The sequence below is a fragment of the Ranitomeya imitator genome, chromosome 5 (assembly GCF_032444005.1).
Source record: "Ranitomeya imitator isolate aRanImi1 chromosome 5, aRanImi1.pri, whole genome shotgun sequence".
NCBI classification, from domain to species: domain Eukaryota; kingdom Metazoa; phylum Chordata; class Amphibia; order Anura; family Dendrobatidae; genus Ranitomeya; species Ranitomeya imitator.
Genome location: NC_091286.1, coordinates 404,346,450 through 404,373,443, shown reverse-complemented (window position 1 = coordinate 404,373,443; position 26,994 = coordinate 404,346,450). Strand labels below are relative to the sequence as shown.

General features: G+C 44.6%; 1 protein-coding gene across 4 annotated transcripts in view; it reads left to right on the top strand.

Annotated features, from left to right (window-relative positions):
• CCDC150 (coiled-coil domain containing 150) overlaps positions 1 to 26,994 on the top strand; it is a 162,776-nt gene that overhangs the window by 110,679 nt on the left and 25,103 nt on the right. For all 4 annotated transcript variants that reach the window (XM_069726963.1, XM_069726966.1, XM_069726967.1 and 1 more), the window contains 2 exons: positions 13,453 to 13,581; positions 13,695 to 13,864. In XM_069726963.1, coding sequence (XP_069583064.1) covers positions 13,453 to 13,581; positions 13,695 to 13,864 — 299 coding nt within the window. The remainder of the gene's footprint in view (positions 1 to 13,452; positions 13,582 to 13,694; positions 13,865 to 26,994) is intronic.

The window sequence follows — 26,994 nt, the reverse complement described above, 5'->3', positions numbered from 1 at the left end:
TAGGGGTGTGTTGGGGTTAGGGTTGTGATTAGGATTATGGCTACAGTTGGGATTAGGGTTAGGGGTGTGTTGGGGTTAGTGTTGGAGGTAGAATTGAGGGGTTACCACTGTTTAGGCACATCAGGGGTCTCCAAACGCAACATGGCGCCACCATTGATTCCAGCCAATCTCGTATTCAAAAAGTCAAATGGTGCTCCCTCACTTCCGAGCCCTGACGTGTGCCCAAACAGTGGTTTACCCCCACATATGGGGTACCAGCATACTCAGGACAAACTGCGCAACAATTACTGGGGTCCAATTTCTCCTGTTACCCTTGTGAATCTAAAAAAATGCTTGCTAAAACATAATTTTTGAGGAAAGAAAAATGATTTTTTATTTTCACGGCTCTGCGTTGTAAACGTCTGTGAAGCACTTGGGGGTTCAAAGTGCTCACCACATATCTAGATAAGTTCCTTGGGGGGTCTAGTTTCTAAAATGGGGTCACTTGTGGGGGGTTTCTACTGTTTAGGCACACCAGGGGCTCTGCAAACGCAACGTGACACCCGCAGACCATTCCATCAAAGTCTGCATTTCAAAAGTCACTACTTCCCTTCTGAGCCCCGACGTGTGCCCAAACAGTGGTTTACCCCCACATATGGGGTATCAGCGTACTCAGGAGAAACTGGACAACAACTTTTGGGGTCCAATTTCTCCTGTAACCCTTGGGAAAATAAAAAATTCTGGGCTAAATAATTATTTTTGAGGAAAGAAAACGTATTTATTATTTTCACGGCTCTGCATTATAAACTTCTATGAAGCACTTGGGGGTTCAAAGTGCTCACCACACATCTAGATAAGTTCCTTTCAGGGTCTAGTTTCCAAAATGGGGTCACTTGTGGGGGGTTTCTACTGTTTAGCCACATCAGGGGCTCTGCAAACGCAACGTGACGCCCACAGAGCATTCCATCAAAGTCTGCATTTCAAAACGTCACTACTTCACTTCCGAGCCCCGGCATGTGCCCAAACAGTGATTTACCCCCACATATGGGGTATCAGCGTACTCAGGAGAAACTGGACAACAACTTTTGGGGTCAAATTTCTCCTGTTACCCTTGGGAAAATAAAAAATTGCAGGCTAAAAGATCATTTTTGAGAAAATAATTTTTTTTTTATTTTCATGGCTCTGCGTTATAAACTTCTGTGAAGCACTTGGGGGTTCAAAGGCCTCACCACACATCTAGATTAGTTCCTTTGGGGGTCTAGTTTCTAAAATGGTGTCATTTCTGGGGGATCTCCAATGTTTAGGCACACAGGGGCTCTCCAAACGTGACATGGTGTCCGCTAATGATTGGAGCTAATTTTCCATTTAAAAAGCCAAATGGCGTGCCATCCCTTCCGAGCCCTGCCGTGCGCCCAAACAGTGGTTTACCCCCACATATGGGGTATCAGCGTACTCAGGATAAACTGGACAACAATATTTGGGGTCCAATTTCTCCTATTATCCTTGGCAAAATAGGAAATTCCAGGCTAAAAAATCATTTTTGAGGAAAGAAAAATTATTTTTTATTTTCATGGCTCTGCGTTATAAACTTCTGTGAAGCACCTGGGGGTTTAAAGTGCTCAATATGCATCTAGATAAGTTCCTTGGGGGGTCTAGTTTCCAAAATGGGGTCACTTGTGGGGGAGCTCCAATGTTTAGGCACACAGGGGCTCTCCAAACGCGACATGGTGTCGGCTAACAATTGGAGCTAATTTTCCATTCAAAAAGTCAAATGGCACGCCTTCTCTTCCGAGCCCTGCCGAGTGCCCAAACAGTGGTTTACCCCCACATATGAGGTATCGGCGTACTCGGGAGAAATTGCCCAACAAATTTTATGATCCATTTTATCCTACTGCCCATGTGAAAATGAGAAAATTGAGGCGAAAAGAATTTTTTTGTGAAAAAAAATTACTTTTTCATTTTTACAGATCAATTTGTGAAGCACCTGAGGGTTTAAAGTGCTCACTAGGCATCTAAATTAGTTCCTTGGGGGGGTCTAGTTTCCAAAATGGGGTCACTTGTGGGGGAGCGCCAATGTTTAGGCACACAGGAGCTATCCAAACGCGACATGGTGTCCGCTAACGATGGAAATAATTTTTCATTCAAAAAGTCAAATGGCGCTCCTTCCCTTCCGAGCCTTACCATGTGCCCAAACAGTGGTTTACCTCCACATGTGAGGTATTGGTGTACTCAGGAGAAATTGCCCAACACATTTTAGGATCCATTTTATCCTGTTGCCCATGTGAAAATGAAAAAATTGAGGCTAAAAGAATTTTTTTGTGAAAAAAAAGTACTTTTTCATTTTTACGGATCAATTTGTGAAGCACCTGGGGGTTCAAAGTGCTCACTATGCATCTAGATAAGTTCCTTGGGGCGTCTAGTTTCCAAAATGGGGTCACTTGTGGGGGAGCTCCAATTTTTAGGCACACGGGGGCTCTCCAAACGTGACATGGTGTCCGCTAAAGAGTGGAGCCAATTTTTGATTCAAAAAGTCAAATGGCGCTCCTTCCCTTCCAAGCCCTGCCGTGCGCCAAAACAGTGGTTTACCCCCACATATGAGGTATCAGCGTACTCAGGACAAATTGGACAACAACGTTCGTGGTTCAGTTTCTCCTTTTACCATTGGGAAAATAAAAAAATTGTTGCTAAAAGATAATTTTTGTGACTAAAAAGTTAAATGTTCATTTTTTCCTTCCATGTTGCTTCTGCTGCTGTGAAGCACCTGAAGGGTTAATAAACTTCTTGAATGTGGTTTTGAGTACCTTGAGGGGTGCAGTTTTTAGAATGGTGTCACTTTTGGGTATTTTCAGCCATATAGACCCCTCAAACTGACTTCAAATGTGAGGTGGTCCCTAAAAAAAATGGTTTTGTAAATTTCGTTGTAAAAATGACAAATCGCTGGTCGAATTTTAACCCTTATAACTTCCTAACAAAAAAAAATTTTGTTTCCAAAATTGTGCTGATGTAAAGTAAACATGTGGGAAATGTTATTTATTAACTATTTTGTGTCACATATCTCTCTGGTTTAACAGAATAAAAATTCAAAATGTGAAAATTGCGAAATTTTCAAAATTTTCGCCAAATTTCCGTGTTTATCACAAATAAATGCAGAATTTATTGACCTAAATTTACCACTAACATGAAGCCCAATATGTCACGAAAAAACAATCTCAGAACCGCTAGGATCCGTTGAAGCGTTCCTGAGTTATTACCTCATAAAGGGACACTGGTCAGAATTGCAAAAAACGGCAAGGTCTTTAAGGTCAAAATAGGCTGGGTCTTGAAGGGGTTAATAATCGGGCCAGCTTGGCTACTTTGGTTTGGCCGTTTTTCTGCAATTCTGGTTTTCATCCTCGTTTCTCTTCAGGGCAGGTTGAGTCTTCGGACTGTCCTGGTGTAGATACTGTGGTGGATAGGTTGCAGCAGATTTGGACTCATGTGGTGGACAATTTGACATTGTCCCAGGAGAAGGCTCAACGTTTCGCTAACCGCCGGCTCTGTGTGGGTCCCCGACTTCGTGTTGGGGATTTGGTTTGGTTGTCGTCTCGTTATGTTCCTATGAAGGTTTCCTCTTCTAAGTTTAAGCCTCGTTTCATTGGTCCGTATAAGATTTCTGAGGTTCTCAATCCTGTGTCATTTCGTTTGACCCTTCCAGCTTCTTTTGCCATCCATAATGTATTCCATAGGTCGTTGTTGCAGAGATACGTGGCGCCTGTGGTTCCATGCGTTGATCCTCCTGCCCCGGTGTTGGTTGAGGGGGAGTTGGAGTATGTGGTGGAGAAGATTTTGGATTCTCGTATTTCGAGACGGAAACTCCAGTACCTGGTCAAGTGGAAGGGTTATGGTCAGGAAGATAAATCCTGGGTCTTTGCCTCTGATGTTCATGCTGCCGATCTGGTTCGTGCCTTTCATTTGGCTCGTCCTGGTCGGCCTGGGGGCTCTGGTGAGGGTTCGGTGACCCCTCCTCAAGGGGGGGGTACTGTTGTGAATTCTGTTGTCAAGCTCCCTCCTGTGGTCATGAATGGTACTTCGGCTGGTTCTGTCCATGGGCTTCCTCTGGTGGTTGTGAGTGGGGCTGCGGCTTCTGAGTTTCCTTCCACAGGTGACGAGGTTAATTCGTTAGCTGGCTGCTCTATTTAACTCCACTTAGATCATTGCTACATGCCACCTGTCAATGTTCCAGTATTGGTCTAGTTCGCTCCTGGATCGTTCTTGTGACCTGTCTTCCCAGCAGAAGCTAAGTTCCTGCTTGTTTTTCTCTGGTTTGCTATTTTTCTGTCCAGCTTGCTATTTTGATTTTTGTCTTGCTTGCTGGAAGCTCTGGGACGCAGAGGGAGCGCCTCCGCACCGTGAGTCGGTGCGGAGGGTCTTTTTGCGCCCTCTGTGTGGTCTTTTTGTAGTTTTTGTGCTGACCGCAAAGTTACCTTTCCTATCTTCTGTCTGTTCAGTAAGTCGGGCCTCCCTTTGCTAAATCTATTTCATCTCTGTGTTTGTAATTTCATCTTAACTCAGTCATTATATGTGGGGGGCTGCCTTTTCCTTTGGGGAATTTCTCTGAGGCAAGGTAGGCTTTATTTTTCTATCTTTAGGGCTAGCTAGTTCCTTAGGCTGTGACGAGTTGCATAGGGAGTGTTAGGAGCAATCCACGGCTATTTCTAGTGTGTGTGATAGGATTAGGGATTGCGGTCAGCAGAGTTCCCACGTCTCAGAGCTTGTTCTGTGTTATTAGTAACTATCAGGTCATTCCGTGTGCTCTTAACCACCAGGTCCATTATTGGCCTAACCACCAGGTCATAACAGGGGACGTACTTAGGGATCTCCCCTGGATCAGTGCCATCATACTCTGGTGGGTCTACTTCTTGGTTGAGGAAGGTGCCAGTCGGAGTTGCCTCAGCGATATCATTTTTATACAGGGGAATAACACAACAGAGGATTATCGATCCAACTACAAGAAGGGCAATCCGTACCAGACAAGCTTGTTGAAGGAATCCTTTGAGCCCACCCAACCAACCGGAAAAGAAAGATGTGTCTACTCCAGCATTCGTTTTTCATTCTGCTGCTAACCCATTTATCTTTTTAAGGGCTATCATGGTCTTTCCATTTACCCCAGAGTTCTGAGGGATATAGGTACAACACTCCTCTCCCACCATCCCACAGACTCCACCTTTCTCAGCTAAGATCATATCAAAGGGCTAGTCGGTTTTGGAGGGTCATTCTAGTGTTAGGGCCCAATTCCTCAACTATACCCTGGAAGGCTTCACAGGTAAAATTGACAAACCTTTGTTCACTGTAATATATATAATTGATCCAATCAACATTTTTGTTAATCTGCACTTGTGGGATTATGGAAGCAAAGCCAGCATAGATCTGGTTCTGGGCTTTAAATTGGTCAGGCACTCCACTTGGCACTCCAATAGCATCAACGTATACTAATGGATCTTCTTCATAATTCATGTGGAGCTGATCGAGACTTCTCCTCTTTCTGGTATGTTCATCAGGTGTCTCCGGATCCCAAGGTAAAATATTGAACTGCATAGCTAGTTTAACAAGGGTGCATTGACCTGTCCAGGCATTAGGCAACCTAGGACTGAGCTTACCATCTCCACATAACCAATAAATGTCGTACATATACTGTGTATGTTTAGCTAGCAAATCAGTATCTAGGGAACTGTTCTCTTTGCAGAAACCTGTCTCGAAGACCCCTACTGGTGTACCTGTAGTGTCGTGGGAATTATAGCAGGTATAATTATCAGCTAATACGGTTATCCCTCCTGGGACCTTTAGTTTGGGTTCTTCATGAATTAGTGGGACATAGTCTGAGCAATCAGTGGGCTTTAGACCCTTCAACAGATTCATAACACAGGCAGTAGTATTATCATCAGGAAAATACAATGCATGTGTGTATAGATGTGTATTTGCTGCAGCACAAGCAATACATCCTACAGAGATATTCTGGACTCTTACATTGTATCTTACCCATTCTAACCATAAATTTTTCCTTGGGGCTGTTTGTGTTTCTATGGAGAAAACTTCTTGCCAACTGAGACCTGGAATGGGGATTACTTCGTTAACTATAATTTGCAAACGCTCACCTAGGCCTGTTTTAGTTGTACTGGTAACGGGGGCCTTGGTTGGTCTGAGGCTAATATCCTGGAGCTGTATATGGCCTAAATTCCCATAGTATCCACTACTAAATACATTATGAAAATACCTCCCCAATACAAACGTCTGCAGGTCAGCAGATTGGGGACTTTCAAGATTTAGGAGGAGGGGGTGACAGTTTCTACCCCATGTACAGTCCCTAGGTGGTTGTAGAAGGGCTGTTAGATGCATTCTCCCACGAAGACTCCTACCCATCCCATCCTTAGGGGATGTAGCTTCGCTGGGTCTATATCCCCAATCATCCCCCGTATTCCAGGCAGCATCTGACCAATAATAACAATTATTATCGTCATCTCTGGTAACACATATATAAAACTGGATGATTCCCTCTACCACCCGTTGAGTCTCGAGGCACTTGACTACATCGCAGAAATCAAATCGCCAGATATTTACCGGGGTTGTTAGGTTTACCCAGAGAATGGGGGCATCGGGATTCTTATTTACAATAGGGGCCGAAGAGGTAGGGGCGAGGATGGCCCCCAGCCCCAGGACCAAAACAACAGCAACATCTCCCTTCAATAACTGCTGTGACTAAGCGCTGGTTCGGTCTCTCTTGCAGTGTGAGGCGTGGATCCAGGTGCTCTTTCCTTCAAGTTTTACTGACATAGGAGTGATGAGGAGGACTTGGTAGGGACCGTTGTACAAGGGTTCTAGTCCGTGTTTTCTGACATGGCTTTTCACGACCATAAAACCACCAGACTTCAAGTTGTGACAAATGTCGGTTTCTGCTGAATCTGGAAGGGAAGAAGAAACTAAAACATGGGTGTTAGCAAGATTTTTTTACTAAGCTGAATAACATATTGAACAGCACGGTCAGTTTCTTCTGACAACTACTGATACTGAAAATTTGCAACTGAGAACCTAGCACCAAACAATATTTCATTAGGGGACAGGCCATGTTTTGCAATAGGGGTAGTACGAATATGTAAGAGCCCTGGCCATGGAGCCGTAGTCTCCTGCATCATTTTGGTCAATTGTCCCTTCAGTGTGCCATTCAACCTCTTAACTTTCCCACTGGATTGTGGATGGTACGGAGTATGGAGGGCTACAGTGGATCCAAGCATTGTCAGAACCTTCTGATACACATGAGAAGAAAAGGCCGGGCCTTGGTCACTTTCAACAACTTCTGGAACACCATATCTGCATATGACTTCCATCACCAGTTTCTTTGCTGCGGTCTTTGCAGTCACGTTGGTAACGGGAAATGCTTCTGGCCAATTGGAGAACATATCGACAACCACCAGACAATATTCATACCTTCCAGACTTAGGCAACGTGATATGGTCCACCTGGAGCCTTTGGAAAGAATAGTCGGGCTTAGCAAGGTGCTTCGGGGGTACACGTTGAAGTTGACCGGGATTGCAGGTCTGACAGATGTTACATGCCCGGTGAGTGCTATCAGGACTGTAGAAACACCTGGAGTCCAGTAGAATTTTTGTACCAGGGCTAGGGCCTGGTTTTTACCTCGATGTGTGGGCCTATGTGCCCACATGGCAATAGCAGGGTACATCCGCTTAGGGAGACACACAAGTTGGTCCTTTTTCCAGAGACCATTGTCCATACGTGCTCCATCAGTCTTCCACTGCTTCACTTCTTCCTTTGGAGACATTCTCTGCATTGTCATTAAGCGGTCTCGTGGGGTCCGACAGAAAACTTCAGTCTGGCATAGATCATCAGGTTCCTGTAGAGTCAGTGTTTATTGTAACTGTTTACGCTGGGAGCGTGTGGTCACCATAGTTGGTATGGGTGGTTCAACGGTTCGGAGAGCGGCAGCTTTTGCTTGCATATCCGCAAAGATGTTACCAACAGTCTGTGGACTGTTCCTAGGACTGTGCTCCTTAACTTTGATAATGGCCACCTGGGTAGGTAATTCGATTGAGTCCATGAGGGTTTTAACAGCTTCAGCATTCTTCACTGGAGTCCCGGCAGTAGTAACAAACCCTCGATTGGCCCATAGGGCTCCGAAACCATGAGCAATACCAAATGCATACTGTGAGTCCGTGTATATATTAGCCCGCCTGTCTTTGGCCAGAACACATGCAGTAGACAGAGCCTGAAGTTCCACTTCTTGTGCTGACTGTGAGGGAGGGAGTGCAGCTCCGGGCACTACAGTGTCTTCCGTAGTAACAGCGAATCCGATGTGGAATCTGCCAAACTCATCATATCTTGAACCGTCTTTCAGGGCATTGTAGAGAGGTTGCATTATGCAGGATGCGTCCGGTATCCATTGACAACAATAAGTACATAGTCCAAGAAAACGCTGGAGTTCAGTCTCATCTTTTGGGAATGGAAGGGAGCTGACGGCTATTTTTCTTTTTTCTGTGAGGTGTCTGGCACCCTGAAGGAGACAGTGACCCAAACGTATCACTTGACCAAGGCAGAACCAAAGTTTTGAGGCCGAAACCCGACAGTTCAGATCTACCAGATACTTGAGAAGGCTAACAGTGGCAACAATGGCTTCCTGCTCTGTCTGTGCACACAACAAAAGATTACCCACATACTGAAGCAGCGTGACATAAGAATATTCTAACTGCCAGGGTTAAAGACACTCGCCCATATATTTTTTGCAAAATGATTGGGACTGTTTTGGGCCCCTTGTGACTTAACTGTCCACATCAATTGTCGTCCCTGATAAGTGAATGCAAACAGGAACTGGCAATCTGGGTGTAACACTTTTACTGGTTCTACAGGCATATTATTGGGGGTGGATCTGGGCCTATCAGGGCCATCATAACCGTGGAAAGGGCGTGTAAGATACAGATCTCATTATGTTCATCTGCATAGGGGTTATATAACGTAAATACCATTTGACCATCATCTTGGAATTATATTATGGAGCGGAACTGTGATAATAAATCTGCCCCCAGTAAATTTACCGGACATGAGGGAGAGATTACGAACTGAGCCGTGACTTCAGGGAAAGGTCCCACAGGGATGGGTTTTATGAGAGTATATTTATTGGGTCTGCCATCTACTCTAATTAAAACAAGCTCTTGATCTGAGAATTGACATGGCAAGGGAGATTCCCAGACATAGGGTTAAAATGGATATTGGAGTATGGGACTGGACTTGTGTAAGGTGGGAGGACAGGAGCTAAAGTCTTTTGCTTGGGCCACTGATAAGGAACGGAGCTGTGTCCTTGAAGCTGCGGTGGGGGCTAGAGAGAGTGAGTAAAAAATCACTGCAGCTGCTGATTTAACCTCTAATTTCACTGCTGATACAGAGCGGGTTAAGTTCTTCTGAAAACTTTGTACTACTTTTTTCAATGCATCGTCCAGAATGGAAGTCTCAATATCGGATCTGACTGACATTATTGCCTCTTTCAATTCAGATTTAAGGCCCGGACATCAAAGCTGCCACAAAAAGGTGTGAATGGGCTTTATTATACAGTGAAAACCCCAGATCTTTAAATACTACCATAAGATGCCCATAGAACTTTTCGGCAGTCTAGGATATATTGGTGCCTTGGGGTTAAGGGGCATAGAGCTTACAGTCTGGAGACGAGGCTTGATTTCCTGGGGAGGGACCTTATCATCTAGCAGGGAGCCCCCGTTTCAGATTATTATTTTTAATTATTTGTCTTTCTAACACATTACCCTCAATCACTTTCTCGATTCCTTCCTGCACCACAAACATCCAGTTTTTGTCATAGTAATAGACAACTTTCCTTTTTCAACGTAACAAAAACAAATCAAATCAGAATTCACGTCCTCTGTTAATCCTTAATTAGCTATATATCAACCATTCAACTTGAAGCAGATGAATCTTTTACCAATCTTTCAATTACACTGATAACCAAACTACCACTTACAAGTTTCCTTCTAAAACAGGGTGCCATTTTTTTACTTTAAACTTACAATATTTCTTTCTAATTCCATACAATATTGTACTATTGCTTTAAACAAAACACAGATCTCCCAGCACATACTACACAAGGATAGAAAATTCAGAGAGGACGCAGCGACTTGCCCCCTCCATACCAGAGACACGGAACAGATAAGAACATCACAGCATTCCTCAACACAGAAAGAAGAAAAACAATAGCGTAGCTGTTTGATTCCCCCCTCCCATCGGATGTCTTGGAAATCTCCACACAGTGACGGAATACAGCAGTTCTCAGACTTAATTGATTTCTACCAAACCTTCACACAATTCACATGCCAGAACACCTTAGAAAAACCAATGATTGAGGCATTTTATAACCAAACACGGGCTCTGCATCCTCTGATCCTCCCTCTCCATCAACCTCTTTCCATCCCTCGTTCTTTAAGCCTCGCGCAACTCGCAGATGAGCTTGTGCTTGTTCTAACAATCCTTTATCTTTCAACATGCCCTTTTTGTTCTCTATGAGACTGTGCCATGTAGACAGCTGCAATCTCCCTGACGAGGGCAATCCTACATGCTTGTACAACCTCTCAACATTCTTGACTGCCTTCTTGCCCTCCCGTGACTCTACTATTGTCTTGACTTCCACAGCATCCTCATCTAACTTGTGGGGCACGGACTTCTTCTGCTTTAAGAGACGCAACATGACTCACAGAATACTACGCCCTGCTGCAGCTCGGATCGCTGACAGCGACAACAACACTGTGTCCCTAAAAAACACGGAACCTCTCGTTCAACGTATTAGGAATAAAGAGCCTCACGCTCGATATTTCCTGTCCCTAACCTGAACACCAATGATTACAGTCTGTCCTGTCACGATATTCTAAACAGTTGGGAGGCCGTCTCCTAGTGAGACCCCACCACAGAAATGTAGGTGGTCCCCTCTCGGGACGTCTTAATTACCTGTTGGTACAATATCACAGAGGCTGCATCTCCTATCCCTTTCTCTAAGCCGCCCCCAATCTACAACTTTCTCAATCTTTCACTCTATCGCTCCTAGGCAATAGTCACGGGTAGGGTGGTTGAATGGAGTATGATGACCGGTGGAGGAGGTGTGGTGTACACGAGGACGCGCAGAATGCGACGTCTCTCAGTTGCTGGTTCGAAGTGTGGCACGGGATCACGCTCGGTCTCACCACTCGACCGGTCACCCCTCGGACCCAAGGAGACCACAGACAAACCAATAATGGCTGAAACACTAGCAAGTGTGACACATACATAGTATGTGATCTCCACTTACCGTGTTTGGAGGGGAATCAGTCCTCGAGGTCAGCCACTACGGGTGTCGTCCACGGACGTCCAGGCATGGGTCCAGGGGGTCTCGGATCGCCGGCCACGCCCCACGTTGGTTGCGCCAAATTGTCAGGGTCGTCACGACTATATCCTTCCTTCACCAGTCATTCCAAATTAGATTATGAGCATTGGTACCGGATAAGAATGAGTCAGAGAAAGTGCTGGTTCAATCTCAGTGCATGCTCGTGCTTCCACACGTAGTGGCAACGTCACAGAAACAACTGACTTTATTTCCTGATACACAGCATTATATACTCTATGAGGGGAAGGCGTGCAATAGGCGGGATTAGGCGGGGTTAAGCAATATGTGTCTAGTATTCAGTCTTTCTGGTTGGTTCTGACATCATCTGGTGGATCCTCCTGTCTCCACGTCACTCAGGTTTCCATTTCAGCAGAAATGATACTTTAGCTTCAGAAATGAAACTAGCTTCTCAGCAGAAACAAAACTAGGGCAAAGGTGAATACTGGCAGCCATCTTAAATACAGTTACATTTGCATCAACAAGCAAAGGGGAAAATTTATTGTTTCACAGCATAAGAATATAAAAGTACAAAAAGTACAAAAAGTGTATGAAAATATATCTTCACCTTGACACAGCTTTTCGGTCACTTTGCCTCTCTCAAAAACTGGAATAAAATGTGATCAAAATATCATATTTACTCTAATATGGCACCAATAAAAATAACAGCTCCCGGCGTCATTTTTACATGTTTATTTCTAGATGGTGGCCCGATTCTAACGCATCGGGTGTTCTAGAATATGTATGTATATAGCAGCCACATAGTATATAGCACAGGCCACGACATATTCTTGAATACCCGATGCGTTAATACAGGCCATGCAGTATATAACAGTGACCACGCAGTATATAACACAGCCCAAACAGTATATAACACAGCCCACGCAGTATATAACATTGCCCACATAGTATATAACACTGGCCACATAGTATATAGCAGCCATGCAGTATATAACGCAGCCCACACAGTATATAACACTGCCCACGAAGTATATAGCAGCCATGTAGTATATAACGCAGCCCACGCAGTATATACCATTGCCCACATCGTATATAACACTGACCACATAGTATATAGCAGCCATGTAGTATATAGCGCAGCCCACGCAGTATATAACATTGCCCACATAGTATATAACACTGCCCACGTAGTACAAAGCAGCCTTGTAGTATATAACACAGCCCACGCAGTATGTAACACAGCCCACGTAGTATATAGCAATGTGGGCACTATATGCGTGGTTAAAAAAGACTTAAAATAAAAAATAAACATATACTCACCTTCCGTAGGCCCCTTGTAGTCCTGGCACCTGTGTGCGGTGCATGTGGCAACTTCCGGTCCCAGGGTTGGTATGAGCGCAGGACCTGTGATGACGTCGCGGTCACATGACCGTGACGTCATGGAAGGTCCTTCTCGCATAGCATCCTTAGCACCGGAACCTGCCGCTTGCACTGCCGAGGACAGCGCCACGTCGGAGGGTGAGAATAACCTTTTTTTTATTATTATTTTTAACATTAGATTGTTTTACTATTGATGCTGCATACGCAGCATCAAAAGTAAAAAGTTGGTCACACAGGGTTAATAGCTGCGTTAATGGAGTGCGGGGAGGAAGGAGCGGCCATGTTGCTGCTGGACTGTGCCCATCGCTGATTGGTCGTGGCAATGGTCGTGGGCGTTTTGCCACGAAAAATCAGCGACTTGGATTTCCATGACAGACAGAGGCCACGACCAATGAATATCTGCGACAGACTGAAGGACAGACAGAAAGAAGGAAGTGACCTTTAGACAATTATATAGTAGATGCACAAAAGTATGCTCTCTGATTGGTTAGTGGGTGATCACATGAGTTCCTCAGAGGCTGGGCAGTGTCAGAGGTGCCAATAACGGACTGGAGTTTTGGTTTTTTTTTCCTGATGTCAATGTTAGCTTTTTCTCCCATAAGAGAAGTAAAATCTGTTATGCTGTGCCCCGAAATTCCACCCAGAGAGCTGAGCTTGGTATCCATAGCTATGATTTTACTATATTACTTTTGTTTTTATTTGCTATGACACTATGTGTGTTATACTATCAACAGACAGAGCACGTATTACTTTCTAAAGAGGAAGAGCTTGCATTAGCCGTTCAGACCAGGGATGAAGCCAAGAAAGAAGAGAGAAGGCTCAGGCAGCAGATTGACACTTTCGAGGAGATGGAGGAGCGCAATGTGAGTGACCTTAATGAGTCTCCATTAGCAAATGTAGGAGAGGACTTTTTTCTAGCACTTTCCTATAACATTCTTCTAACATTCTTCTACTTCTTTCAATGTTTTCCTTATAGAAATCCGTCATTCAGCAGCAACTGTCTGATGTATGTGAGGAGAGGGCTAGAATGTCTGAAACCTTAGAAAATGTCTTGTCCTCTCACTCCAAGCTCCAGAAAGACCTAGAAACACTGCAGACAGAATTAGGACAGAAGGATAATGACCTGCTAAGTTTACACAAAGACAGGTAATGCATGGAGTGTTTTCTGAGTAGACTCATTGATAAGCTGACAAATATTTGTAAAGAAGAGAAGCAGTTAAAATACAGAAATAATAAATGACACATACCGAAGGTAACAGGGCAGTTAGTGTGGTTTATAGATGTTGCTGCTTCGATACCGGCACCCAGAAGGTGACACTAGTCAGCGGGGTCTTGTCCTAACGACAGATGCCCAACCTTGCGATTTTCCGTTTTTTTCCGTTTTCATTTTCAGCTTTTTCTCACTTTCTTCCAAGAGCCATAACTGTTTATATTTTTGTGTCAATAATGCCTTACTAGGGATTGTTTTTTGCATGATGACTTGTACTGTAGGATAACATAATTTTTTTATCATGTGATGCACTGGAAATCGGGAAGAAATTCCAAGTTTGTTGAAATTGCACCTCTACCAGCGCCTATTAAAGAGGTGGTCCACTGCAATGTATATTGTGGACATCGATTTACACCTTTAAAATACTTTTTTTTTCTTTTAAATACCTTACGTTGACATTTTTGCCTCTGAGTGGCGCGATCGCTGCTTGCTCAGTCCTGATCATGTGACCCTCAGCTGCAGCCGCCGGTGATATCACGTCAACTTCCGCACTCTGGTTGACCTTGCATCAATGACGCGTGACCCGGTCTCACCCACTCTCCCTGATTTGGCCGGGCTGTGGGCGCAGTTTCTCTGCACGTCACAGCCCAGTATCCAGCCCATGCTTGCAGGGTTTTGCCAACGAAAGCAGAGGAGAGAGCCTGCATCAAAGGCAGGGACATGACCTTTGACATATATACAAATATGTCAAAGGTCATGAAGTGACTAAAGGGAATCTGTCAGAATAAACCCTTCTAAGCCATCTATATAGGCATGTAGGTCATAGGAAGCTGAATAACATGATATCTTTATCTGCAATCCGTTGTCTTATTTCACAAAATCTACATTTTTTTTATATGTAAATGAGCTGTGAACATCTCCACCAGAATCTGCCTCTAGAGCTTATTTTAAATGCAAGGTGGTGATACCAGTGTAAGGCTACTTTCACACTAGCGTTGTTTGCTGTACGTCGCAATGCATATGTGCTTGCAGGATGTGTTTTTTTCTCCATAGACTTGCATTAGCGACGCATTGCGACGTATGGCCACACGTCGCATCCGTCGTGCGACGGTTGCGTCGTGTTTTGGCGCATCGTTGGCACAAAAAAAGTTACATGTAACGTTTTTTTGTGCGTCGAGTCTGCCACTTCCGACCGTGCATGTGCGGCCGGAACTCTGCCCCCTCCTCCCCAGACCTTACAATGGGGCAGCAGATGCGTTGTAAAACTGCATCCGCTGCCCCCGTTGTTCATTATTTTCACAGTTTGCGTCGGTACGTCGGGCCGACGCATGGCGACGGCCCCGTACCGACGCTAGTGTGAAAGTAGCCTAAGACACTTGGCTAACAAAGAAAAGCAGACCTGAACGTTATTTAATTGTAAACACATTTGCAGCTCTCACAGCTCCTCTGTATTGCAATACTGACAGCCTGTGAGATGGAAGCTGAAGCCCTGAGAGGAACCTGCAGATCTTTAATCACACACAGCTCTGCAGTGAGATCAGGAGAGCAGAGAGCGGCTATCACACATCAGTCGTAGCTCCCCTTTTCTCCTCGCCACGACAGCACCCACTGAGAGGGGATCCGCCCCTACGAACAGGAAACCCTATGGAGAGATAAAAGGGGTGGTTCCCCTCGCTCCCACAGCTTCCTGTTCCTAAGGGAATTCGTGGAGAGAAGAGGATGCCTGACCTGGATGCCACTTGCGCGTTTACCTTGAGGACGGCAAGGGCTCCAGTCCTGTCTTCAGCTCCCCCCTTTGCTGGCAGGACACCGTGAGGCCAGGTCTGGGGAGTCGCCTGGCTCACAGAGGATGGGCGGAACGCTCGTTGCCTGCGGGAGGGAAAAACACACAGGTAAGCGCGTCACCACCCCGTGTTCGGCGGGCGCACGCGCGGATGTGTAGCCCTGTGAACCTTTCCCCCGGAAGTGATGCGAAAGCTTCCAGTCGAGGGGGGGGGGGGGGGGAAGTTTGGAGGAGAAATGGCACCTGCGCTGGAGTAGCGGTGCTGCGCAGGCGCGCACAGCATGGCCATGACTCGGAAATGATGAGTACTTCCGAGGCACAGAAGAAATGGCGGCCTCCGGTATAAAAGACACCGGCGGTGATTTCTCCGGTGTCCAACATGGCATCTCCCAAGGACTCAGCGGTGCCTTCCTTAGAAGACACAGCGATAACAGCACGCAGCCGTACAAGCAGCAGCGGATGCTCCAAGCAGAGTAGTTCTTCCACAAGGAGCACTAAGGATAAATGATCTGATCGGTCCACATCACAGCCTGTGCCTTCGTCTTCTCCTCTTCAACCGATGCTCCCAGCCCCTCCCGGATAGCTATACAAAGAGGATAGATGTGTTATACATGTATTGAGACCACCCTACATGAAGAATCCTCGATAAGAACAGAGGTTATCAGACTAATAATCAGAGAGGAATTACGAGCCTTAAAAGGTTCTGATAGTATTCCAGAAATAAAAACCAGGAAAAAATATGATTTGCCAAAATCCGACCATACCACGGATAATGAGGATAGGGATACAGATATTTCCCAGGAATTCCTTTTCTCAGATGGAAAACAGGACACATGTTTTTCAACGGAAAGCATTTATAATCTCGTTAAATCTGTCCGAGACACCATGAGTATTACAAATACCAAAGACCCCAAAACCCTACAGGACATCATGTTCACAGGTTTATCTGAGAAAAAAAAGACCAACCTTTCCAGTGATTACAGTAATTAAAAATTTGGTCAATGGGAACGTCAGGGACAAAAAGGTTGCCTTCATCATCAAAAAGGCGCTAACCCTTTAATGATGAGGATCTGTCTACCTGGACAAAAGCCCCAAAAGTAGATGCAGCGGTAGCGTCCACATCCAGAAAATCCTTGTTACCAGTAGAGGATTCGTGTTCCTTACAAGACCCATTGGATCGTAAAGCTGATTCTCTTCTAGAGAGATCGTGGGAATCATGTACAGGAGCATTTAAACCGGCAACATCAGCTACATGTACGGCAAGATCCATGTTAGTCTGGTTAAATGATCTGGAGGAAGGTTTAAAAGGTGGTCTCTCCAAAGATAAATTAATCTCTTCCATACCTTTTGATTAGAGGCGCTACAGCCTTCCTGGCGGATTCCTCTGCTGACTCTATTCGTTTAGCAGTTAAATCAGCAGGCCTGACCATGGCAACATGTCGACCACTTTGGCTAAAAGGTTGGAAAGGAGATGCTCAGACTAAATCCAAACTCTGAAGACACAAAAGAGAATAGTAAAACCAAAAACACTCAGTTTGAAAAAATGTTGCAGTAATCCGCAAGTGCTAGTAAAAGATGTAAAAAACAGGGTATTTGGTTGATACGTTTTTTGCAAAAAATGTATACTAAGCTGCTCTACCAATCTTCACGGTATACCCTTATCAGAGCAGTCCTAACTAATGTATGCAATCCCTATCTGATGTATTTAAAAACCTGATCATCTGTATATAACCTGTGTGAACAGGGTTCAGAGAGGAAAAATCCATGTGTGCATACAGGGTAGAACAGCTTTTGTGCAGATAGCCCAAGAGGAGTGGTGGAACTCCCCAGTCTTGTAGACACAAGAGAACAATTATGGAAACAGGAACACATGGGCTACTTGCACAGTGAACAAGTCTGTATGATCATGTTCACACACCACCAAGAAACCTGAAGACACAAAAGAGAATAGTAAAACCAAAAACACTCAGTTTGAAAAAATGTTGCAGTAATCCGCAAGTGCTAGTAAAAGATGTAAAAAACAGGGTATTTGGTTGATACGTTTTTTGCAAAAAATGTATACTAAGCTGCTCTACCAATCTTCACGGTATACCCTTATCAGAGCAGTCCTAACTAATGTATGCAATCCCTATCTGATGTATTTAAAAACCTGATCATCTGTATATAACCTGTGTGAACAGGGTTCAGAGAGGAAAAATCCATGTGTGCATACAGGGTAGAACAGCTTTTGTGCAGATAGCCCAAGAGGAGTGGTGGAACTCCCCAGTCTTGTAGACACAAGAGAACAATTATGGAAACAGGAACACATGGGCTACTTGCACAGTGAACAAGTCTGTATGATCATGTTCACACACCACCAAGAAACCTGAAGACACAAAAGAGAATAGTAAAACCAAAAACACTCAGTTTGAAAAAATGTTGCAGTAATCCGCAAGTGCTAGTAAAAGATGTAAAAAACAGGGTATTTGGTTGATACGTTTTTTGCAAAAAATGTATACTAAGCTGCTCTACCAATCTTCACGGTATACCCTTATCAGAGCAGTCCTAACTAATGTATGCAATCCCTATCTGATGTATTTAAAAACCTGATCATCTGTATATAACCTGTGTGAACAGGGTTCAGAGAGGAAAAATCCATGTGTGCATACAGGGTAGAACAGCTTTTGTGCAGATAGCCCAAGAGGAGTGGTGGAACTCCCCAGTCTTGTAGACACAAGAGAACAATTATGGAAACAGGAACACATGGGCTACTTGCACAGTGAACAAGTCTGTATGATCATGTTCACACACCACCAAGAAACCTGAAGACACAAAAGAGAATAGTAAAACCAAAAACACTCAGTTTGAAAAAATGTTGCAGTAATCCGCAAGTGCTAGTAAAAGATGTAAAAAACAGGGTATTTGGTTGATACGTTTTTTGCAAAAAATGTATACTAAGCTGCTCTACCAATCTTCACGGTATACCCTTATCAGAGCAGTCCTAACTAATGTATGCAATCCCTATCTGATGTATTTAAAAACCTGATCATCTGTATATAACCTGTGTGAACAGGGTTCAGAGAGGAAAAATCCATGTGTGCATACAGGGTAGAACAGCTTTTGTGCAGATAGCCCAAGAGGAGTGGTGGAACTCCCCAGTCTTGTAGACACAAGAGAACAATTATGGAAACAGGAACACATGGGCTACTTGCACAGTGAACAAGTCTGTATGATCATGTTCACACACCACCAAGAAACCTGAAGACACAAAAGAGAATAGTAAAACCAAAAACACTCAGTTTGAAAAAATGTTGCAGTAATCCGCAAGTGCTAGTAAAAGATGTAAAAAACAGGGTATTTGGTTGATACGTTTTTTGCAAAAAATGTATACTAAGCTGCTCTACCAATCTTCACGGTATACCCTTATCAGAGCAGTCCTAACTAATGTATGCAATCCCTATCTGATGTATTTAAAAACCTGATCATCTGTATATAACCTGTGTGAACAGGGTTCAGAGAGGAAAAATCCATGTGTGCATACAGGGTAGAACAGCTTTTGTGCAGATAGCCCAAGAGGAGTGGTGGAACTCCCCAGTCTTGTAGACACAAGAGAACAATTATGGAAACAGGAACACATGGGCTACTTGCACAGTGAACAAGTCTGTATGATCATGTTCACACACCACCAAGAAACCTGAAGACACAAAAGAGAATAGTAAAACCAAAAACACTCAGTTTGAAAAAATGTTGCAGTAATCCGCAAGTGCTAGTAAAAGATGTAAAAAACAGGGTATTTGGTTGATACGTTTTTTGCAAAAAATGTATACTAAGCTGCTCTACCAATCTTCACGGTATACCCTTATCAGAGCAGTCCTAACTAATGTATGCAATCCCTATCTGATGTATTTAAAAACCTGATCATCTGTATATAACCTGTGTGAACAGGGTTCAGAGAGGAAAAATCCATGTGTGCATACAGGGTAGAACAGCTTTTGTGCAGATAGCCCAAGAGGAGTGGTGGAACTCCCCAGTCTTGTAGACACAAGAGAACAATTATGGAAACAGGAACACATGGGCTACTTGCACAGTGAACAAGTCTGTATGATCATGTTCACACACCACCAAGAAACCTGAAGACACAAAAGAGATCATACAGACTTGTTCACTGTGCAAGTAGCCCATGTGTTCCTGTTTCCTAAATCCAAACTCTGTAGCCTACCATGCCAGGGTGAGTACCCGTTTGGTACAAAACTAGACGAAATTATCACCAAGGCGGGTGAGAGGAAAAAAGGATTCCCTAATAATTATTTTCAGTCTTATAGGAGAGCATTCTGGAAACCCGCATTTAATAAGAGAAAGGATTTTAGGAACCAGGACCGCTGGGCCAATAAAGAGATCAAACAAAAAGGTGCATCTTTCGGAAAACGTCCATTTAGAATGGAAGACAAACCACGTTAGAACAGACTTACCAGTGGGTGGTAGGTTGTCCTTTTTCTGCCAACAATGGAGAGGAATAACATCCAACTCATGGGCAACTAGCCTCGTAACTTCAGGCTTAAAGTTAAAATTTGCCCGGGTCCCTCCGGACACCTTCCTGTTGACTTCTCTAAAATCCCAATCTCAACAGGGGTTTTTGGAGTGGGTTTTAGCAGAAGTCCCTTTTCATCAAAGGGGGAAGGGATTTTACTCCCCTTTATTTTTGGTTCCAAAACCAGATGGGTCATATAGAACTATAATAAATCTAAAGAAATGTAATATCTTCTTGGAAAACCAGACCTTCAAGATGGAGTCTATCCGATCCACTGTAAATCTTCTGTTTCCCAGGTGCTTTGTGGTGGTTCTCGATATCAAAGATGCGTATTACCATCTACCAATTTATATCGAACGTCAACAGTATCTTCGTGTGGCGGTCATGATGAAAGGACAAGTATGTAATTTCCAATATACAGCAATGCCCTTTGGACTGTCAATAGCTCCCAGAGTCTTCACCAAATTGTCAGAGGTGATGTCATACTTGAGGTTAAAAGATACTCTTATAGTCCCATACTTGGACGACTTCTTAGTGGTAGGAAATCCCCCCTCAGTGTCAGCAACGCCTGTTTGATACAATCTCATCTTTGCAGGAATTGGAATGGTTAATCAACTGGGAAAAATCCAGATTGTCCCCAACAACCCGCCAAACATTCCTAGGTCTTCTCTTAGACTCCGTAAGTCAGAAGAGTTTTCTTGCAGAATCTAAACAACTGACAATAATGAATAAAGTACAGTCAGTAGTCAATAACCCTACAATTTCCTTCAGGGAAGGCATGTCCCTTCTTGGTTCCTTTACGTCGTGCATGCCGGCTGTCCTATGGGCTCAGTTCCATACTAGACGGCTACAGTATACCATACTGCAGGAAGAAGAGAGACTACAGGGTTATTTAGGAAGTAGTCTATCCCTACCAGTAGAAGTAATTGAGTCTTTTACCTGGTGGCTAGAGTGTTATGACCTGGTGGTCAGGACAATAATGGACCTGGTGGTTAAGAGCACATGGAATGACCTGATAGTTACTGATAATAAGGACGAGCTCTGGGACGTGGGAACTCTGCTGACCGCAATCCCTAAACCTATCAAACACACTAGAAATAGCCGTGGATTGCGCCTAACGCTCCCTATGCAACTCGGCACAGCCTAAGAAACTAGCTAGCCCTGAAGATAGAAAAATAAAGCCTACCTTGCCTCAGAGAAATTCCCCAAAGGAAAAAGCAGCCCCCACATATAATGACTGTGAGTAAAGATGAAAATACAAACACAGATGAAATAGATTTAGCAAAGTGAGGCCCGACTTACTGAACAGACCGAGGATAGGAAAGGTTACTTTGCGGTCAGCACAAAAACCTACAAAAAGACCACGCAGAGGGCGCAAAAAGACCCTCCGCACCGACTCACGGTGCGGAGGCGCTCCCTCTGCGTCCCAGAGCTTCCAGCAAGCAAGACAAAAAATTAAATAGCAAGCTGGACAGAAAAATAGCAAACCAAAGAAATACAGCTGGAACTTAGCTTCTGATGGGAAGACAGGTCACAAGAACGATCCAGGAGTGAACTAGACCAATACTGGAACATTGACAGGTGGCATGGAGCAAAGATCTAAGTGGAGTTAAATAGAGCAGCAGCTATCGAATTAACCTCGTCACCTGTGAAACTCAGAAACACCCACCAGAGGAAGTCCATGGACAGAACCAGCCGAAGTACCATTCATGACCACAGGAGGGAGCCCGACAACAGAATTCACAACACTAAAGCCAGATAATCTCGTAGGTGGGGTTCCTTGGGTAGTTAAACCTTCAAAAACAATTTTTACAGATGCCAGTCCTAGAGGTTGGGGAGCACATCTAGGAGATCAGATAGTTCAGGGGCAATGGTCTATTAGTGAGTCAAATGATTCCTCTAATGAAAGGAAACTAAAAGCCATCTATCATGCCATATGTAAATTCCTTCCGCAGTTTCAAGGAACACACACAAGAGTACTATCAGACAACATGACATCCGTCACGTACATAAATCATCAAGGAGGAACTACAGTGGGGCAAAAAAGTATTTAGTCAGTCAGCAATAGTGCAAGTTCCACCACTTAAAAAGATGAGAGGCGTCTGTAATTTACATCATAGGTAGACCTCAACTATGGGAGACAAACTGAGAAAAAAAAATCCAGAAAATCACATTGTCTGTATTTTTAACAATTTATTTGCATATTATGGTGGAAAATAAGTATTTGGTCAGAAACAAACAATCAAGATTTCTGGCTCTCACAGACCTGTAACTTCTTCTTTAAGAGTCTCCTCTTTCCTTCACTCATTACCTGTAGTAATGGCACCTGTTTAAACTTGTTATCAGTATAAAAAGACACCTGTGCACAACCTCAAACAGTCTGACTCCAAACTCCACTGTGGTGAAGACCAAAGAGCTGTCAAAGGACACCAGAAACAAAATTGTAGCCCTGCACCAGGCTGGGAAGACTGAATCTGCAATAGCCAACCAGCTTGGAGTGAAGAAATCAACAGTGGGAGCAATAATTAGAAAATGGAAGACATACAAGACCACTGATAATCTCCCTCGATCTGGGGATCCACGCAAAATCCCACCCTGTGGGGTCAGAATGATCACAAGAACGGTGAGCAAAAATCCCAGAACCACGCGGGGGGACCTAGTGAATGAACTGCAGAGAGCTGGGACCAATGTAACAAGGCCTACCATAAGTAACACACTACGCCACCATGGACTCAGATCCTGCAGTGCCAGACGTGTCCCACTGCTTAAGCCAGTACTTGTCCGGGCCCGTCTGAAGTTTGCTAGAGAGCATTTGGATGATCCAGAGGAGTTTTGGGAGAATGTCCTATGGTCTGATGAAAACAAACTGGAACTGTTTGGTAGAAACACAACTTGTCGTGTTTGGAGGAAAAAGAATACTGAGTTGCATCCATCAAACACCATACCTACTGTAAAGCATGGTGGTGGAAACATCATGCTTTGGGGCTGTTTCTCTGCAAAGGGGCCAGGACGACTAATCCTGGTACATGAATGAATGAATGGGGCCATGTATCGTGAGATTTTGAGTGCAAACCTCCTTCCATCAGCAAGGGCATTGAAGATGAAACGTGGTTGGGTCTTTCAACATGACAATGATCCAAAGCACACCGCCAGGGCAACGAAGGAGTGGCTTCGTAAGGAGCATTTCAAGGTCCTGGAGTGGCCTAGCCAGTCTCCAGATTTCAACCCTATAGAAAACCTTTGGAGGGAGTTGAAAGTCCGTGTTGCCAAGCGAAAAGCCAAAAACATCACTGCTCTAGAGGAGATCTGCATGGAGGAATGGGCCAACATACCAACAACAGTGTGTGGCAACCTTGTGAAGACTTACAGAAAACGTTTGACCTCTGTCATTGCCAACAAAGGATATATTACAAAGTATTGAGATGAAATTTTGTTTCTGACCAAATACTTATTTTCCACCATAATATGCAAATAAAATGTTAAAAAAACAGACAATGTGATTTTCTGGATTTTTTTTTCTCAGTTTGTCTCCCATAGTTGAGGTCTACCTATGATGTAAATTACAGACGCCTCTCATCTTTTTAAGTGGTGGAACTTGCACTATTGCTGACTGACTAAATACTTTTTTGCCCCACTGTATATCAGGAGCTCTCATGTCTATAGCAGACGACATCCTAACAATAGCCGAGAAAACATCTTCTATCCTTGTCAGCTCTGCATGTCAGGGGAGTAGACAATTCCAAAGCAGATTTCCTCAGCCGTCACACCCTGCACCAAGGAGAGTGGGTACTCAACTGTCGCATCTTCAGGATGATAACAGAGAGATGGGGCACACACGAAATAGACCTTTTTGTGACAAGGAGCAACAGACAAGTGGAAAAATTTGCTTCTTTGTTTCTGGCGGACAACCTCAATATTCTCGATGCCCTGCAAGTCCCATGCACATACCGTCAAGCATATGCATTTCCTCCAATAATAATCCTACTGGCAGTCGTCAGGAAGATAAGGGAGGACAGAGCAAATGTGATACTCATAGCACCATTTTGGCCCAAGAGGCCATGGTTCTCCTGGCTCAGAGCCATGTCAATCTCGGATCCGTGGATTCTCCCGAACAATCAGGATCTCCTTTCCCAGGGGCCCTTCCACCACCCTCATGTGAAGGGCCTACGGTTTACCGTCTGGAATTTGAAAGGCAGTTATTAAGACGAAGAGGCTTTTCAGAAAAATTAATTGATACCCTTCTACTGAGCAGGAAAACGACCACCACAACAATATATGTAAGGGTATGGAGGAAATTTCTTAGTTTCCACTCAGCAGGTCTGTCCAAAGAAATTCCCATTCCCGCTATCTTAGAGTTTCTACAAAAAGGGCGTGAATTAGGCTTATCAGTCAATACTTTAAAAGTACAAGTATCTGCTCTAGGGGCCTTATATAGTCACAATATTGCAGGAGACAGGTGGATAGCCCGATTCATTTGAGCATGTCAAAGGTCAGAACCAGTCCAGATTCCCCAAATGTCACCATGGGATCTCAACCTATTCCAGGATAGAATTGTCCTAAAAACAGACCCTTCTTACTTGCCTAAAGTAGGCACTAAATTCCATAGGTCTCAAGAAATCTTCCTTCCTTCTATAATAACCCCGCAAATCAGGAAGAAGAAAAATACCATACACTAGATGTGAGAAGGGCTATAATAGCTTACTTAGACAGAACTAGCCCCTAGAGGAAGAGTAGGGCTCTTTGTTTCCTTCCAGGGACATAAGAAAGGATCTGGAGTCACGAAAAGTATGTTATCGCGACCGCGGCGTCATTGAAGGTCCTTTGCTCAATGCATCCTTAGGAACGGAGGCTGCCGCTCGCACTGCTGAGAGCTATGGGCCGTCGGAGGGTAAGTATATCCCATATTTTTAATTTTTATTCTTTTTTTTACATGAATATGGATCCCAGGGCCTGAAGGAGAGTCTCCTCTCCTCCAGATACTGGGAACCATACAGGACCGCTCCCTGCACACGCCGTACCCGGCGTATAAGACGACCCTTGACTTTTGAGATGATTTTTAGGGGTTAAAAGGTTGTCTTATACGCCGGAAAATATGGTCTATCTGACGATTCCTATGATTCTGCACAGTAGGAAAGAGGCGGAGGGAGAGCCGCAGAGAAGTACTACGCATGCCCAAGATTCCCAGCCCCGCAGTGTGAATAAATCAGAAGAGACTGCGGGGCACGATCTCAGGCCGTGCGTCCACGCAGGCGCAAGAAGGAAAACATCATATGATGTCAGTGGACGGGCAGTGCTAACTGCGCATGCCCAAGAAAAAAGATTACAGCGCAGGCGCCGGGTAAATAACTGAACGCTGAGGAGGCGGCGCCCAGAAGAAAGGAGGAAATGACTGATGGCTGTGAGACATCTGTGTCAGGGGGGAAAGACCTGCCCCCTGACAAACTAGAGGTATGAGGGACAAATTATAAAAAAGATTCTTTCAGCGGTGGAAGGGACCCGAACTAAAAGAGCCACCTTGGCAGAATGCAGCATTAGTTATAAAGGCCCGGGGGGGGGGGGGGTGACAGGTTCCCTTTAAGGATGGACTGGAGAGGTGTGAGAGTGTTAGCAGGGAGGCCACAGAGGAGGATGTTGCAGTAGTCGAGGCGGGAGATGATGAGGGCATGCACAAGCATTTTAGTAGATTCTGTAAATATTTTTGAGCTAGAGGCGACAGGAGGTGGAAAGAGCTTGGATGTGCTGTTTGAAGGACATGGTTACTCCGAGTCAGCGGACGTCTGGTATTGGGGAAAGTGTGATGTCATTTATTGTGATAGATAGATCAGGTAAGGCAGATCTGTGAGATGGAGGAAAGATGATGAGTTCAGATTTGTCCACATTGAGTTTGAGGAAGCGAGAGGAGAAGGAGGATATGGCTGATGGGACACTCTTGGATTCTGGACAGCAGAGAGGTAGATCTGAGTGTCATCACCATATCCTCCTTTGGCATCAAAGACCTCACCCTATCCTGGATCTCCTCATACATTTCCAACCGCACATTCAGCGTCTCCCACTCCCACTCTACCTCCTCATCCCACCCTCTCTCTGTTGGAGTCCCCCAACGCACTGTTCTAGGACCCCTACTCTTCTCAATCTATACACTTGGCTTGGGACAACTCATAAAGTCCCATGGATTCCAGTACACCTTTATGCTGATGACACTCAGATCTACCTCTCTGGCCCAGACGTCACCGCTCTGCTGTCCAGAATCCCAGAGTGCCTATCAGCCATATCCTCCTTCTTCTCCTCTCGCTTCCTCAAACTCAATGTGGACAAATCTGAACGCATCATCTTTCCTCCATCCCATAGATCTTCCTTACCTGACCTATCTATCGCAATCAATGACATCATGCTTTCCCCCGTACCGGAAGTCCGCTGCCTCGGAGTAATCGTCGACTCTGCCATGTCCTTCAAACCGCACATCCACGCTCTTTCCACCTCCTGTCGCCTCCAGCTCAAAAATCTGCGCTTTCCTCAACCGTCAATCTACTAAAATGCTTGTGCACGCGCTCATCATCTCCCGCCTTGACTACTGCAACATCCTTTTCTGCGGCCTCCCTGCTAACACCCTTGCACCTCTCCAGTCCATTCTTAACTCTGCTGCCCGACTAATTCATCTCTCTCCTCGCTACTCCTCTGCTTCCCCCCTCTGCAAATCTCTTCACTGGCTCCCATTCCCTCAGCGTATCCAGTTCAAATTACTAATACTGACCTACAAAGCCATCCACAACCTGTCT